Raw genomic sequence first — 16,278 nt, forward strand, 5'->3', positions numbered from 1 at the left:
AGCTATGGTAATATCACCCACAAAGTTACATGCATGGTAATTAGTAAGCGGGCAAAAGGTAAAAATAAGTTACATTCATTCAGAAATGAACCTGCATTTTAAAATGTTGATATAGGTAAAGGGACATACATGTATAAGAATATGAAAGTAAATATTTTAAGTAATAAGTGATAACATGTTTCAAAAATTCTTATTAATTTAAACGTTTAACCCAAAACTTTTTGCAGCAGACCAATTAATCGCCAACAACACCCTCCCCTCGTCCCCTATTGCTCACTTTACTGACACCAAGTGGTACAAACACCACAATAGAGATGGAAAAAAAGCTTTGGCTCTCAACATAACGTGGAGTAAAGGTGATTTTATTTTGGAATCATTTTTATATTTCTGTTTTAAGTATAACGATGAAACTAGAGCAGTCATTTTATAAATATTAATTCATTTTTATTCATATAAAGAACAAAAATAATTTCTTTTTTCTATTCTTGTTTGTAGTATAATGCATAAAATCAGAGCAGCCGCTTTATAATTATTAATTCATTTTTAATTTTTTATTCTCTTGTTCATATATGGAATATAATGTTTGAAATCAGAGCAGTCAGGTTAAAATTTTAGATTCTCGAGTGCCTAATGTAATGTTCACTTTTTCGACCTATTCTTAATGGAAGTATAAGGTTGTGAAATCTTTTCTAGAGGGATAAACCTTTGCTTTTCGTTACCATACATCTCATATTCCTGTAACAAGGTATTTTTTAGTATAAGGACATTTTGCCTAAATCAATAAATGAGATTGCATTGTGTAGTTTGAACTTTGCGTGTCAAAGTAACAGAATTTTTGCTGTAATGTTTTTGCTGCTAACTTGTACCCTGAATAATTTGAACTGTTATGTTTAAAACTTTGTAGTTAAAACTACTAAGCAAACAGGATGACTTATAAGCAAGCATGAGGTGTATGAAACAGAGCATCCGTGTTATAACGACTGTCGTTGCCCCACCATGTGATTAGAGAACAATCTGTACTCAATACCATATTTACAGAGATTACATTCCTGGAGAAAAAGACAAGAAGATATTATTTACAACTTATACACCGTGTTCAATACCCAAGACTTACAATTAGCGTTGGGGGAAAACTGGACAACTTATATCAATATGATGATGTAGGTTATATATTACATAGGTGATTATATTTAAAATAAGAAGATGTTTAGGCGATAGGTATATGCTATCACCTTAAATTGTTGGGTAATACCTACTAACTTCTATGTTTTTAATATGTATGGCTGATAATTTGGTCAATACATTAGTGACCACTGGGTTGGAGCAACTGCCACTAAATGTCTTGCCTAAGTACAGAACTTCACACAATGGTAACAGCGACTAGCCTTAAAACCTATTACCTCCGGGTTGGAGACAGGTGCGCTTACTACTTTGCCACCGCGCCGATATTATAATTGTTGGTTTATAGCCTGCTTACCCATGTTAGGCACATATTATTTAGTTAAATGTATTGCTGTTATTGTCTATTGAAATTTATCTTAGACTGAGATTTACTCACAACAATATTATTTGTTTTAATTAAATATAGCATTCCAAAACCAATCATCATGTCTGCTTATCCACACACTTCAATAGCTTTAGCAACATTTTAAGTTTCCACCCACGAGGATATAAATAACCTAATTCTTGTTCATTCCAGATACACACCAACTACATGTGTTATGGAGTTAAAACACGATTAATCCCTTCCACATGGTATATGATATACCTGAAGACAATCCCAATTGACAGAAGAGAAACTGAAAATCTATATGATTGTTTAAGGATAAGGATTCCAAGTATGTTATATCCATGTCAATTTATGTTGTTTCTATGAATCAATGTAACTTATTTGTACTGAGGGTGGCAAGGATAGATTATAGCACAGGTGTTGTGTTTTACATACTCTGTTTGGCATCGTAGCAAAGTGGTTTGCATGCCTGGTTCTAGCCCAGAGGTAATGGTTTCAAGGTGTGTCACTGCTACCATTGTGGGCGTATGTGTCCTTGGGCAAGACACTTGAATGCAAATACTCCAACCCAGGTGTCACTTACAGGTTATATCATTTATCAGTCATACATAAAAAAAGAAAAAAAAATCCTCCAAAAATGATCACCAACAACGTAACATACTTGGTAACTGGTAAGCGAGCACGAGGTGTATCAAACAAAACAAAAAATACCTGTGTTATAAGTTTACAACCTCTGTCATTTTCAGGCCACGCGAGCCTGTAGCTTTATTTATTCATTTCTTCATTTATTAAATTTATGTCCGCAAATGAGTTGCATAAAATATACTTAACATTCGTAAAATAACATAAGATAACAAAATATGAGTCTGCACTAAACAGGTTGCCGATGCCCAGATATACAAGATACTGTCAACTGCAGAGGCTTCAAGAAACGCAACTTAAATTGGACAAAACTTACTCAAAAATCTGCATGTTTTAACCATGCAGGTAATATAAATGTTGTTTCAGCACTATTGAAACTACTGAATGTTATGACTTGTTCTAAAGTTAAATGCAGCTGAAAAATTACTGAACTTAAGAAATCAGTGAAATTTTAATTTTTCTAAAAATTGATGTAATTATATTAAATATTAGTTTCAGCTTGTTTTAAAGTTAAATCTCAAATACCCACTGGGAGACCCCTAAGTGCATTTAAGTTGCTTTTTTACTTATATGGTACAATTTTTTGGCTTGGTTTTAACGAACAGCTTCAACCTGAAAAAATTTGTAAAATGTTGCAAATTGCTTTTTTTATGTTTAATAATCTTACAGTGCCCTGCAAGCAAGCGGAAATTGAAACTGTAACGAACACAGGTGTTTTTTCCTCAACAAGTAAGACAAATGAAATGAAAAATGTTTAAACTAAATTAATCAATGGTAACTTGAAAGCGGGCCAGCGTGTATGAAAGAGAACACTCGTGTTATTAAAACTGTTGTTTTACTGCCATATGAGGATAAATAAGTTTTATAGAACCTTATATTGATTTATTAACACTTATATTAGCTGCAGATCCTTCATATTCTGTATTGAGTTCTATATATATTGCCATCATCGGGTGTTTCTTTATTCTCATAATATCGACGTTGTTGATATGGAAATGCAGAAGAGGTGAGACAAGTTTACAAAGCTATAGTTGCCTGCTCTTTAATGTGACTTTACTGTAATACTTGCCTAGCATAGCCTGCTTATCCACACATTGCAATAGCTTTAACCCGACTGTGAGAACATAGTGTTCAAAACCACTGCTCACTAATAAATTGTTTATAATATCAGCCATACATAAAAAATGAAATAAAAATTTCCAAAATATAATCACCCACAAAGTAACATACGCGATAACTAGGAAGTTGGCACGAGGTGTATGAACACTGGTGTTGTAACGACTGTCGTTTTCCGGCCACGCAAAGATAAAACAAGTTACATTCATTCATTCATAACATTGTACTTAAAACTGACATAATACTAAATGGTAAAAATGTAACCATTTCAAATACATCAAAAAAACATTTTATATTTTTTAGCTGGAAAAGATTCTCAAACTGTTGCAAGAAAAAGAGTTTTATTTGTGACAAATATATCTCACGGCCAGGACTTAGTAAACAGCCAGGCTGGAAGAAATATATCAAATATATTCTCTAAATATTTTCATCCTGATTTCGTTTTGTGGAGATTAAATGAAATACGGAAGTCTGGTGCCCCTGCATGGGTATGCGATCATATACACGAGTATGATCACGTGATTGTGATTGTACCTGCTCATGAATATGGATTCCCGTGAGTAAAATACTACTGGTAGTTAATTTTATTTTTTTAAATATAAAGTCAATTTTTAAATAACTCTTCTTTTGTTTATTTGGGTGTAACGTTTCTACCTAAACCTCGTAAATGGAATTTCGCAGTTTAGGAGTTTTATATTAGGAATTTGAATTACAATTTTAATTGATTAATGTGTTGAATGCAATATACTTTTTACTCTGCTTATTTGTATAGACACCTAACAGCAGGGTAAAATCAGGGGTGACATTGTTAAAATACAGTTACACTCATAGTTGTCAAACATAGGGAACCTCATTGATTAATGTGGTGAATGCAATATATTTTGGTTCTGCTTGTTTGTATAGACACCTAACAACAGGGTAAAATCTGGGGTGACATTGTTAAAATACAGTTACACTCATAGTTGTCAAACATAGGGAACCTCATTGATTAATGTGGTGAATGCAATATATTTTGGCTCTGCTTGTTTGTATAGACACCTAACAACAGGGTAAAATCTGGGGTGACATTGTTAAAATACAGTTACACTCATAGTTGTCAAACATAGGGAACCTCATTGATTAATGTGGTGAATGCAATATAATTTGGCTCTGCTTGTTTGTATAGACACCTAACAGCAGGGTAAAATCTGGGGTGACATTGTTAAAATACAGTTACACTCATAGTTGTCAAACATAGGGAACCTCAATGATTAATGTGGTGAATGCAATATAATTTGGCTCTGCTTGTTTGTATAGACACCTAACAACAGGGTAGTACTCATAGTTGTCAAATGAGGAACTTTATTGAATAATGTGTCACAACTGTTTTAAAAAGTTTTAAATGTTTCCCCATTGTTTTAAAAGTTGGGGTAACTTGTCATTCCAGCCACCTCTAATGTTACATATATGTTTCACTGTGCTTTATTTTTCACTAAGCTTCGTTTAAATATTTTTTAAAAGATTTATTTTTATTAGGTGTTTTTTTAAACTTTTTTGAATTTTTTTTTATTGTTTGTTTCTTTTACCAGGACTGAAGAATCAAACCTCAACCCGCAGTGTGACATCTACCAAGCTATTTGCAACCAAATACGAACAGGCTGCATTACCAATTATTCATTTATCGCATTCTACCCCACAGAAAAGCAAATGTGTGGTAAAAATGTAATCATTATACCTGAAAATATTGGTGTTTTAGAAAAAGACTTAGGGATTGAAATGGAGGGTTGCGAAATAGAAAATTTAAAAAATAATGTTCGCCAATTAAGATCTGAAAATTTGCAATCAATGTAATATTTTGTTGTTGGTGTTTGCTTCTATGTTAAAATGAACTGTGACTATTACTGTGTTAAACATGCGTTCCTACTACTTGACATGTGCTTTTGAAATTGATACTTTTATAAACACATTATTAAAATAAATAATAAACAATAAACCATTGTCACACTTTAAATCATTTAATTAGGTATACAGTGTTTCAGACCTAAACAAAACAGATAATTTTCACCATGAATAAGTCACTCAAGTTCCCAGTCACGTGGATATAAATGACCAAACCAACTAAAAGCCTTGTCTGCTTATCCACACACTGCAATAGCTTCAGCAAATCAACTGTGGGCACGGGAGTGGCAACCATGAATAAGTCACTCAAGTTCTCACCCACGAGGATATAAATGACTAAACCAAACAAAAGTCATGCCTGCTTATCCACACACTACAATAGCTTCAGCAGCTCGACTGTGGGCATGGGCGTGGCAAACATGCATAGGACATGAAAACTAAAACTCATATAACCTATGGTACGCCCTAACTAGTAACTAAATACTCAGCCACACATAAAAATTAAAAAATTACAAAAACCCACAAAGTAATATACTTGGTAACTCGTAAGCTGGGGTGTGGTGTAAGAGCATTCCTGTTATAACGACTGCCGTTTTCCGGCTACGCGAGAATAAAGATATATTTAGTCATCCAACCTACAAAACTTTAACACTTTCCACCAGACTAATCTGTTACGTAATGTCAAATTCTTCACTAGTACCAACTTAATTTATTAAAAACAACAGCCCATACAATCAAACAACAAAACTTACCGTGGTTCTTTTTCAGTTAATGCACAAATGATGTTCCGATTGCATCTCTGCAGGCTGCAGTATTATGTTTGTGATCAATTTTCTTTGAAAAACTCAGTATTTTGCCGTATTTCACGCAAATTCGGTATTGTAACACTCAAATATATATTTTTTCGGAGAGATTCAAAATAACTTGAGACATTTAATCTTTCAAAACGGTTGCACGCAAGTTTAAAGCAAATTTCGCGCCACTAATTTTTAATTATGACGTCACAGATAGAAAGTTTATTATTATTAACTGGGGAGTTATTTTGTTTTATCATCTTCTTCTATAAGAAATAAAGGTTGTATAGTGTATTATTCGTGGGCGAATTGGTTAAAAAGAATAATTGGGATGATGCGACACCCTTTAATTGTCTCCCATTTGGTAGTAAACAAAGAACACCGAATGAATTACAAAATCGTATTCTCACAACTCCTATAAACCGTTGGTAATTGTTTAAAACACGATCAGGATATTTAAATATTATGTGCCAAAGGTGTCGCGCCTTCTCCCATTCTATGATACATCTTGTTTTCATTAATTCCGTACACGCTTTTATAATGAAAATATGCTGCTGTAATATAATATTTGTGGTTGAATTGCTTGGGAAAAATCACCTATAAAATACAGTTGTTAAGACACGATTGTTCTGTCTCGACATCTTGTTTTCCGACATATGAATGATTGCTTTATATGAATGAATGAACGTAACTTATTTTATCCTCGAATTACCGGGAATAGTCGTGATAACACGGGTGTGTATTATGTTACTTGGTGGGTGATTATATTTTTTGGTTTGTCTCATTTTTTATGTAGGGCTGTCAATTTAGGCAAACAACAATGGACCCCTGGGTTAGAGCAATCGACCCTGAAAGTTCAGTTACACTAACATGGTAACACTGACAAGTCTTTAACTTGGCATCCTTGGGCTTTAGGCCTGCGCGCTAACTACATTACCACCGCACTAAAGCCGCAAAGGAATGTCTCATATGTGTTTCTACTTGCATTAGTTTGTTACATAGCGATCTATCAAGACATAACACAACAGCTGCATAGCAGACGACGGAAGTCTGAATTAACAATTATCCATATACAGTAGAATGTGACACTACATACCCTTTTCTATTGGAGAATATGTAGTGTAACAAATATTGTAAATGTTACAGAAGTCTTTTTCTAATATTTAGTTGGATTAGATTTTATGTCTTCGTGAAAGCTTTAATGACATGAGTGGTTTGTGCAAAGTAAAGTTACTGTACAGTCGAGCGATTAAAACTTATATATTTTGTGTAGTAGGATGAAGGAAGATGGTCTATTTTTATATTTTCGTTGTGATAAAAGCGTTGTTATTTTGTTAAACACGCAATTATAAAATTTTGGGTATTATGTGCTTACGGTATTTATCGTAACCCACAAGTCATAAGCAATACTATAAAATATTTTAGCCAGAATTTGGTGAGCAGTAGACGGTTTAAACAGATAAACACATTTACTCAAGCGAGACTTTTCTAATGATAATGGGCTAGTCATAATAAATAAAAATGATAAACTTTGCGTTTCTTGGAAGTTATTTGGCGGCCATGTTGTTTTTGAGAAGTCAAGTAATGACAGACCGAGTAAGTGAATCAATATGATAGGTTTTAATATTTCATACTCCCTGTTCACTGTCGAGTTATAACATGGGTACCTTCTTATAGACCAGACACACATGGTATTCATACACCTCATGCTCATTGTCGAGTTATAACATGGGTTTCTTCTTATACACCAGACACACATGGTGTATTCATACACCTTATGCTCACTGTCAAGTTATAACATAGGTGTCTTCTTATACACCAGGCACACATGGTGTATTCATACATCTCATGCTCACTGTCGAGTTATAACATGGGTGTCTTCTTATACCCCAGACACACATGGTGTATTCATACACCTTATGCTCACTGTCGAGGTATAACATAAGTGTCTTCTTATACACCAGACACACATGGTGTATTCATACACCTCATGCTCACTGTTGAATTATAACATGGGCGTTATCTTATACACCAGACACACATGGTATATTCATACACCTCAAAACCGTATTCTCACGTCTCCCATAGACCGTTGGTAATTGTTTAAAATACGATCAAGATATTTTGATATTATGTGCTAAAGGTGTTTTATCTCCCCCTCCCCTTCTATACCCTTTTTTTCTTCCGCAAACTGTATTGTTTTCTTATACATTACAACCGTTCTATATAACATTTCCTGTAAGACACCATTTACAAATCCTTGTCTATTCTTCCCGTAGTTTAACCCAATAAGAAACAGGCCAAGCGACGGAAACATGTTTGTTTGTCACCCGTTATATTTTAATACGCGAGACACATCGCTTTATATCGTCAGAGTGTTAAGAAGTACCACATAGCACTGCGTAGCATAATTGTATATACCTGCTTAAATAACCTAAGAAATATCAGGATATTTACATAAACGAAACGAAAGTGATTAGCTGCAAAACGACAGTCGCTAAAACACGCTACGGTTATAAACTACTTGGGAAAAAGTGTCAAATAAAAGCGCGGTGAACCAAATTATGAACGATTTAGGCATTTTGTTTGCATTGATATGCTTAATGTTGGTAAGCAATTAAGTTAAACATTTTGAGTTCATTAATAAATGTAGCCTATAAATTATAGTATTACGTTATTGGAAGGTCGATTGAAGAAATATTTAGATGTTGGTCTACTCTAAGCGCATTAATTTTATAAACTTCAAAACCTTTGAAAGAAAATATTTATTTCCCAGCAACAAAACTTTACCGAAAGCAAGAGGTCGTGTCCGAATCAACCAATGGGAATCCACCTCGTCCCACGTGATCATGACGTCGACGTATTTTATTTGGACGCCACCAATGGCGACGATGCCTTTTCAGGAAAGTGGGAATTCCCCGATAACGGGACCGGACCTTTCAAGACACTAAGTGGCGCAATTCTAGGGATTCAACGTGCAAGGAGACTTAACAAACGAGCAAGGCTGTTAGTTAAACAAGGAGTTTATCACGTCAATAAGCGCATCAATTTAAAAGAAAAGGTAAATCTAATTTCGTAAAATCGGAAGTAATGTAACATGATATTTGGCATATACGTTATAGACCCCATTGTTAATAGTTTATAAAATCTCTTATTGGATGTACAAATGAGAGCTGAACTGGCAGTGTTTATAAAGTTGTACACAAGTGTGGACTACCCAGCTCTCTTTACACTGATGATGAACCAAGTGAAACATCTGCATGTGTCTCTTACATCATCAGTGTAAAATGAGAGCTGAACTGGCAGTGTTTATAAAGTTGTACACAAATGTGGACTACCCAGCTCTCTTTACACTGATGATGAACCAAGTGAAACATCTCTATCAGTCTCTTGCATCATCAGTGTAAAATGAGAACTGAACTGGCAGTGTTTATAAAGTTGTACACAAGTGTGGACTACCCAGCTCTCTTTACACTGATGATGAACCAAGTGAAACATCTGCATGTGTCTCTTACATCATCAGTGTAAAATGAGAGCTGAACTGGCAGTGTTTATAAAGTTGTACACAAGTGTGGACTATCCAGCTCTCTTTACACTGACAATGTACCAAACAAATTGTGATCTGAAACGGCGGCGCTAGTCCCAATCATTGTTTGTAACGTAACATTTTTTTATGAAATATTTTTAGGATTCCAATCTGGAAATCATTGGTGTTCGTGACAGTAAAGGAAGCAGACCGTTAATAACTGGAGCTGTGAAAATAAGCGGCAGAGACTTCTTTCCTTTCTCACAGACAAACCGTCACACAATATACGCCGCACATTTTAACGGGACGTGTTCTTCGCATGTATTTATAGGAAGCAAACGTCTCGTAAGAGCAAGGTAAAGACTTTGACGCCACCACTGTGGCCTACACTTAGGAGAGCGAACTGTTGTCAAAAGTTAAAGCCATATATTGATAACTTTACAAAGCGATTGTAAATGTGTTGAAAATTCATACCTGTGAAACACATTCATTATGGCATAAGTAGCCTAAGGACTTTACTCAAGTACTATTTTATTCAATACAGAAAGCCAAACCTAGATAGATGGACGGGTGCTGATCTCACAGGGTGGGGTCCTTATCTTTATATGAGGGATTTATTGAAACCAACAAAGAAATGTAATATAAGAGGAAGTGGAGGGTATACACAGGTGAGGGTTAAAAAGTTTGCTTGTAACTGAAGGCTCACTGTGGTGGCTACGATTCAGTGTGTGCCTCGTAACTGGAGGATCGCAGGTTCAAGGCTCACTGTGGGAGCTACGATTCAGTGTGTGCCTCGTAACTGGAGGCTCCCAGGTTCAAGGCTCACTGCGGTGGCTACGATTCAGTGTGTGCCTCGTAACTGGAGGATCGCAGGTTCAAGGCTCACTGTGGGAGCTACGATTCAGTGTGTGCCTCGTAACTGGATGCTCCCAGGTTCAATGCTAACCGTGGTGGCTACGATTAAGGGTGTGCTCTTGTAAACCGAGAATGTTTACTTCGAGGCTCACTTCAGTGGGTTAAACGGTCCGAATCATCTAATAATACGTTATAGCGTCATTGTCCAAGCGAAAACCGTTGGGGATTCAAATTTAGCGAAGGCGACATCAACCCGAACTGGTACAGACTCACCAAAGCTGAGATCCTCGTGTTCAATGCATGGACGGCGGAAAGGCGAGTAATTAGTCACGTCGACATGGAAAAGAACTCAGTACATTTTCAAAAGAAGCTTCGGTTCCCAGTAGGAAAGCATCCGAATCCTTCGGGATTTCGTTTCGTGGTGGAAAATATTTTTGAAGGTATTGAGACTGCGTTAAACGTTATAACTAAATGTAACTTTATACACGTAAAGCGTTGCAATGTTGAGAAATTATCCATGTTTCGTACCTTTTCTAGATTCTTTATAAAATAAGAAATGACCTAGTAGGTCATATAAAACTGTACAGAAGCGTGTACTACCCAGCTCTCTTTACATTGAAGATAAACTAAGTGAGTCTTTTACACCCGTATTTTATTTAGAACTTGATACGGTCGGCGAATTTTACTGCGACTCAGACAGTCAAAGATTTTATCTGATTCCGCCAGACGGCGCACTAGAGCAAGAGGACGTGTACGTGGCGCAATCACCGGTTTTTATTCTTGGTAAAATATGAATTTGGAAATAAAATCGGCTTAGGCAACTTGACTGTGGGCATGAGAGTGACAAAAATTATTAACTTACTGAAGATTTATACGTCATTTTGGTCTTTTAATGGTAACCCCTGCTATCTTTACTTCTAATCCATATATCTCAGGTCGCAATGTTGAAAACCTGAGTTTCCAAGACCTCAGCTTCAAGCACTCACACGACAACCATTTCTCGGGTTACAACGGAAGACCTGGTCTTATACAACTTGAAAATTGTGATGGAATCCAGTTTAAAAGATGCGAATTCGCCAACATTGGTTATACTGGTATCTTTACCAATATGGTCAAAAATATGGGAGTAAGAAAGTTTTGCATGGATGTAAAACGTAATTTATTTATTGTCGCACGCAACTGTAGGACTAATAAAACTTGTGTTTGGTTTCATACACCTCGTGCCTGCTTACGAGTTACCATATATGTAACTTTAAGCGTGCGAAAAACCATGAAGTTAAAGATGCATGTATGGTGTGTTAGAACTATCATTTTTAGTCAGCGCTTGTAAGTTAAAAAAAACAAATTCGCCAAGTAGTGTTTATATGTACTTCATGCACTTTATGCAATTAATTGGGTTTTAAACTATTTGTCTAAGATGGAAATCAATAAAGTCTGCACTTTAAAAATATGATACGGTTTTAAGTTTATATTAAAGTTTAATTGTTATTATAACTTTTCCAGGTTACTGATTGTACGTTCTCAGATGTTGGTAACATAGCGCTCACTGTAGAATATAACAGCGATCCAACTGACGAATATGCACCAAGAAATATAATGGTGAAACAAAACACGTTTGTGGGATGTGGTGTTTATAGCATGTATCAGGTAAGGATATACAATAGAATTTTGGTTTGGTTATTTATATCATTATTGGTGGAAATCTAAGTGATTTATCCATGGTTGCCACTCCTACGTTACAAGTTTTTTTTTTATTTAGTCAATGAGTAGAACTTATTTCTACTAGCGTTTTTGCTGGGAAAACGACAGTTGATATAATACGGGTGTTCTGTTTCATCACCTCGTTCCCGTTTACGAATTACCACGTATGTAACTGAGCAACTTTTCTATTAGTTTTTAACTTTTTTTACACCAACAATCTTAATCAAACTTTCAGCCAACTTGCATCCACGTAAAAGGAGTTCGGAATATTGTTGTGTCAAAGAATGACGTCAGCATGTCGTCATACGCCGGGATTAGAGTAAGTTAAAAAAATATATAAGAAGAAAATTCGAAATTTCTGTTCTAGTTTGATGCTGGTTTTCGAATACAAATAATGAAACGGTATAGGCAGATTTGTTTTACAGCAAGTACTATAACTTAATGAAACATATTAATAGAAAATTAGAGAAGGCGAAATATCAAATATTCGAGATATCAAATATGGAGTATAAAATCAAATTTAATAAGCCATGTTTTACTTAAAAATCATTTTTAAACTTTTAAAGAAATCACTGTAAATAACGGAGCTGTGTAGTTTTGGATATTATTTGCTAACGGTATCTATCCTATTGAATTGCAATATTAATTAAGGTGTCTCCTTATAACGTTCATTTTCAGGTCGGTTGGCAAAAAGTTTTTACTAAAGATTACGTCACACCTGGTCAATACGTATTCTACGTCACAGAGAACAACGTACATCACTATGGTAACGGGATTTTGAATGATTTTGGCGGGATATACCTTTCGTCTAATATGCAGGACTGTGGGATAGCTCAGGTGACTTTCGTTATCCTATATATAACTCGAACCTTGGTACAAACGCCTTCCTTCTTATACACCAGACACACATGGTGTATTCATACACCTCATGCTCACTGTCGAGTTATAACATGGGTGTCTTCTTATACACCAGACACACATGGTGTATTCATACACCTCGTGCTCACTGTCGAGTTATGACATGGGTGTCTTATACACCAGACACACATGGTGCATTCATACACCCCATGCTTACTGTCGAGTTATGACATAGGTGTTTTCTTATACACCTGACACACATGGTGTATTCCTACACCTTATGTTTACTATAAAAAGTTTACCGTTGAACAAAACATATTTTCTCTAAATGCTAATGAGATTGTAATCATAAAACGAATTGCTTCAACCGTTCTCTGACTCAAAAACATGTCATCCGATATTGAGCGCTTTTATCATTATGACGTCATTGTTTCTTCCTGTTTAATCGCGCTCAGCACCGAATGTGTCAATCTTATGACGTAGATGCAAATTGTTTCACTCGTGTTGTTGCGCGGAAAATTTGCCCATTTTTAAAATAATTTGTAATCGACAGTGAGCATGAGGTGTATGAATACACCATGTGTGCCTAGTGTATAAGAAGACACCCATGTTATAACTCGACAGTGAGCATGAGGTGTATGAATACACCATGTGTGCCTAGTGTATAAGAAGACACCCATGTTATAACTCGACAGTGAGCATGGGGTGTATAAATGCATCTTGTGATTTCACTATATAAGAAGAGACCCTAAAAATTGAGTATGCGATTTTAAATATTTCTTAATTTAATATTAATTACAGAACATGTCGATCTGTCATATCCATGCACTCATATCGAACAACACGATTCATAATTCCGAGTCTTATTACTACGGAGCTATCGGTGTTTATACTGACACTGCTGCATCTTCAGTATCAGGTAAGGTGGCATGCGACGTCGTGGAAGCGTTGATTCGTGCGCCCGTCTTATTCCATGGTTTCTGGATTGAGGGTCAAGGCAGGTCGCTGCTGCTATTGTAGGCGTACGTGTCCTTGCGCAAGACACATAATAGCATTTGCTCCAACTCAGTAGTCACTGATCGGTTGGAGCAATTGGGTATTGAGTTGTCCAAATTTTTAGCCATACCCCATCCCTAAAATTACCCACAATGTTATATACGTTGAAATTCATAAGCGGGCACGAGTGTGTAAAACAGAACACCCGATTTCAGCGTCTTTTCTCACAGTTACTCGTAATTGGATTTACAAGCTGGCAGACTGCGCTGTTAACTTCCACTGTGGACAAAACAACATCGCTGTGAACAATATGATTTATCACATCAGTCCCAAACGTGTTTTCGGTGTTTGTAACCCGAGTGTGGGAGACGATGGAAGAATGCCAAGACAGGTAACGGTTCATATTGTAGTGCTATGGGTACTGGGTTCAAGACTCGACTCACCGAGTAGCAAAGTAGTTTAATTTTATTCTATGCGCCGTCACACAGTACATAGTGCTCCTGACTCTAGCCAGAGATTTAAGTTCGAGGCCCTACGCTGCCTTATAAGTTTTTTAATTACATTAAACAAATATCACTGGGAAGTTACATACTTTGTAACTAGTAAGCAGGCACGAGGTTTATGAAACAGAACACTCGTGTTATAATGACTATCGTTTCACCATCATGCATGAATAAATAAGTTGTATTAAATACTATGTCCACTCTTTTACGCGGACTTTTTAGCAATGATTTCGTTTCCAGACCATGACATTCCAACACAACGTTATCTACATTACAAACACAGCAGCTCGCCTTTATGGTCGGGGTGACTTTTGGGTCAACTCCGTTCCAAAGGTGGATTGGAACAACTACTATTTCAAACCGTCAAGCTACCAGCAATTTACAGCTTTCTTCAGTAAAACAATGGCGCCGTCGGAATGGGTGGAAAATGCCGGAAATGACGGAAATTCCGTCGTAGCGGATCCACTTTTTAAAGATTTACTTAAGGACGATTATAGACTAACTGAAACTTCGCCAGGTTTTAAACAGAATATCGAATCAGTTGATTTAAGATACGTGTTATCTGATAGTGGAGCATGTTGATGGATTATTATTTTTTATACTGTATATGAGTAAGTGTAAAGCGTAGCCAAGATTTGTACGCTAATAAATATTTACCAAATGTGTGTTTGATGCAAAACCTAAAAACTGTTGATTGTTTTTATAATTTATATACACTCCTACAGTCAAATTGCTTAAGCTGTTGTAAATGAAGGAATGTATTTTACTTTATCCTTGCGTAGCTGGAAAAAGACAGTCGTTATAACATGGGTGTTGTAATTCAAACCTTGTGCCCGCTTACAAGTTACCACGTGTGATTTTTTTCTGTGACTGTTTGGCTGCCAATTTAGCTTTAGAGACACATACGGTAGCACCGTCGAGGTTTGAACCCACAACCCGTTGATTAGAGGCTCGCTAACCACTAAGCAACGGCTCCGGTTAGTACGCTAATTAACATACAAGTTCGCCTCAATACCAAACCACATAAGATATATACAAAACACTACCCATTAAGTTAGCCTCGAGCACGAAGTTAATTTGTTCCTTCAGGTACAATCATATATTAACTACGTCATAAAATGTATTTTCATTTGCACGCCAAACTATCCTCATGACTCAACAAAAACTACAAATGCATGTTTCACCAATCTTAACGGAAGACGTGCTTTGCTGTCATACAAGGCATTATGACGTCATAAAGTGTTTTTATCAAGCTTTCGCTCGGCGGAAGTGGTGATTTAATTAGGAAACAAACAAAAGAGCAAAGTTCGGTTAGAAGTCACTAAGATTTTGCACGAGGTGTATATTTAGGTTGGCTAGAAAAAAATGTTCAATAGACAAATAAGGAAATCTTTACGGTAATAGTGTATAGTGTGTGAGTTTTATTCGGAAAGTCAGTGAGATAGAGAATCTAAACAAGTATAACAGGTTAGCGCGGTTCGTTTGTGGTTGTTTTTTGAAGTACACCGTAGATTAGTGTGGTTAACGAAATCACGCTTTTAAACGGAAAAGAATTTTCCGAAATTTAAAATAATCGGTAAACAGGGTTTCGTATTTAAAGTTAAATAGCAGATTGTGTACCAGAGAAAAGAAAATAAGCGACAAACATTATACCAGATCGTGAGATAAACAACAAACTGTGTACTGAATAGAAATAAGCGACAAACAGTGTACCGAATAGAACTAAACGACAAACAGTGTACCGGTTCGTAAAATAAACGAAAACAGTGTACCGAATATAAATAAGTGACAAACAGTGTACCAAATAGAAATAAACGACAAACAGTGTACCGAATATAAATAAGCAAACAGTGTACCTATTAGAAATAAACGACAAACAGTGTACCGCGTATTCACATA

At 35.9% G+C, this 16,278-nt stretch overlaps 2 protein-coding genes and 1 long non-coding RNA gene across 5 annotated transcripts in view; 2 read left to right on the forward strand and 1 right to left on the reverse strand.

Moving 5' to 3' along the window:
* The window catches only part of LOC149725543 (uncharacterized), a 6,347-nt gene extending 1,107 nt beyond the window's left edge, over positions 1 to 5,240 (forward strand). The window contains exons 2-9 of the mRNA XM_089891340.1: positions 228 to 356; positions 1,039 to 1,160; positions 1,700 to 1,838; positions 2,390 to 2,497; positions 2,822 to 2,881; positions 3,054 to 3,158; positions 3,572 to 3,824; positions 4,837 to 5,240. Of these exons, the coding sequence (XP_089747466.1) occupies positions 228 to 356; positions 1,039 to 1,160; positions 1,700 to 1,838; positions 2,390 to 2,497; positions 2,822 to 2,881; positions 3,054 to 3,158; positions 3,572 to 3,824; positions 4,837 to 5,098 (1,178 nt within the window). The 3' untranslated portion in view covers positions 5,099 to 5,240. The remainder of the gene's footprint in view (positions 1 to 227; positions 357 to 1,038; positions 1,161 to 1,699; positions 1,839 to 2,389; positions 2,498 to 2,821; positions 2,882 to 3,053; positions 3,159 to 3,571; positions 3,825 to 4,836) is intronic.
* The window catches only part of LOC149725542 (uncharacterized), a 17,269-nt gene extending 9,881 nt beyond the window's left edge, over positions 1 to 7,388 (reverse strand). The window contains exon 1 of the long non-coding RNA XR_016386374.1: positions 5,899 to 7,388. This is a non-coding gene — a long non-coding RNA (uncharacterized LOC149725542). The remainder of the gene's footprint in view (positions 1 to 5,898) is intronic.
* Positions 7,378 to 15,044, forward strand: LOC149725544 (uncharacterized). Of its 3 annotated transcripts, none has more exons than XM_089891324.1 (13): positions 7,378 to 7,536; positions 8,717 to 9,001; positions 9,629 to 9,822; positions 10,011 to 10,134; positions 10,518 to 10,761; positions 10,982 to 11,104; positions 11,257 to 11,447; positions 11,825 to 11,968; positions 12,258 to 12,341; positions 12,701 to 12,859; positions 13,682 to 13,799; positions 14,107 to 14,267; positions 14,620 to 15,044. In XM_089891324.1, exons 1-13 carry the CDS (start codon positions 7,462 to 7,464, stop codon positions 14,959 to 14,961), a joined length of 2,244 nt encoding a protein of 747 aa, XP_089747450.1. In that variant the 5' UTR covers positions 7,378 to 7,461; the 3' UTR covers positions 14,962 to 15,044. The 3 variants fall into 3 exon arrangements, with proteins under 3 accessions (XP_089747450.1, XP_089747454.1, XP_089747453.1); XM_089891327.1 differs by lacking the exon at positions 7,378 to 7,536 and adding an exon at positions 8,276 to 8,549; XM_089891328.1 differs by lacking the exon at positions 10,982 to 11,104.
* The last annotated feature ends 1,234 nt before the right edge of the window (positions 15,045 to 16,278 follow it).

This window comes from Ciona robusta, chromosome 13 (assembly GCF_009617815.1).
Source record: "Ciona robusta chromosome 13, ASM961781v2".
NCBI classification, from domain to species: Eukaryota; Metazoa; Chordata; class Ascidiacea; order Phlebobranchia; family Cionidae; genus Ciona; species Ciona robusta.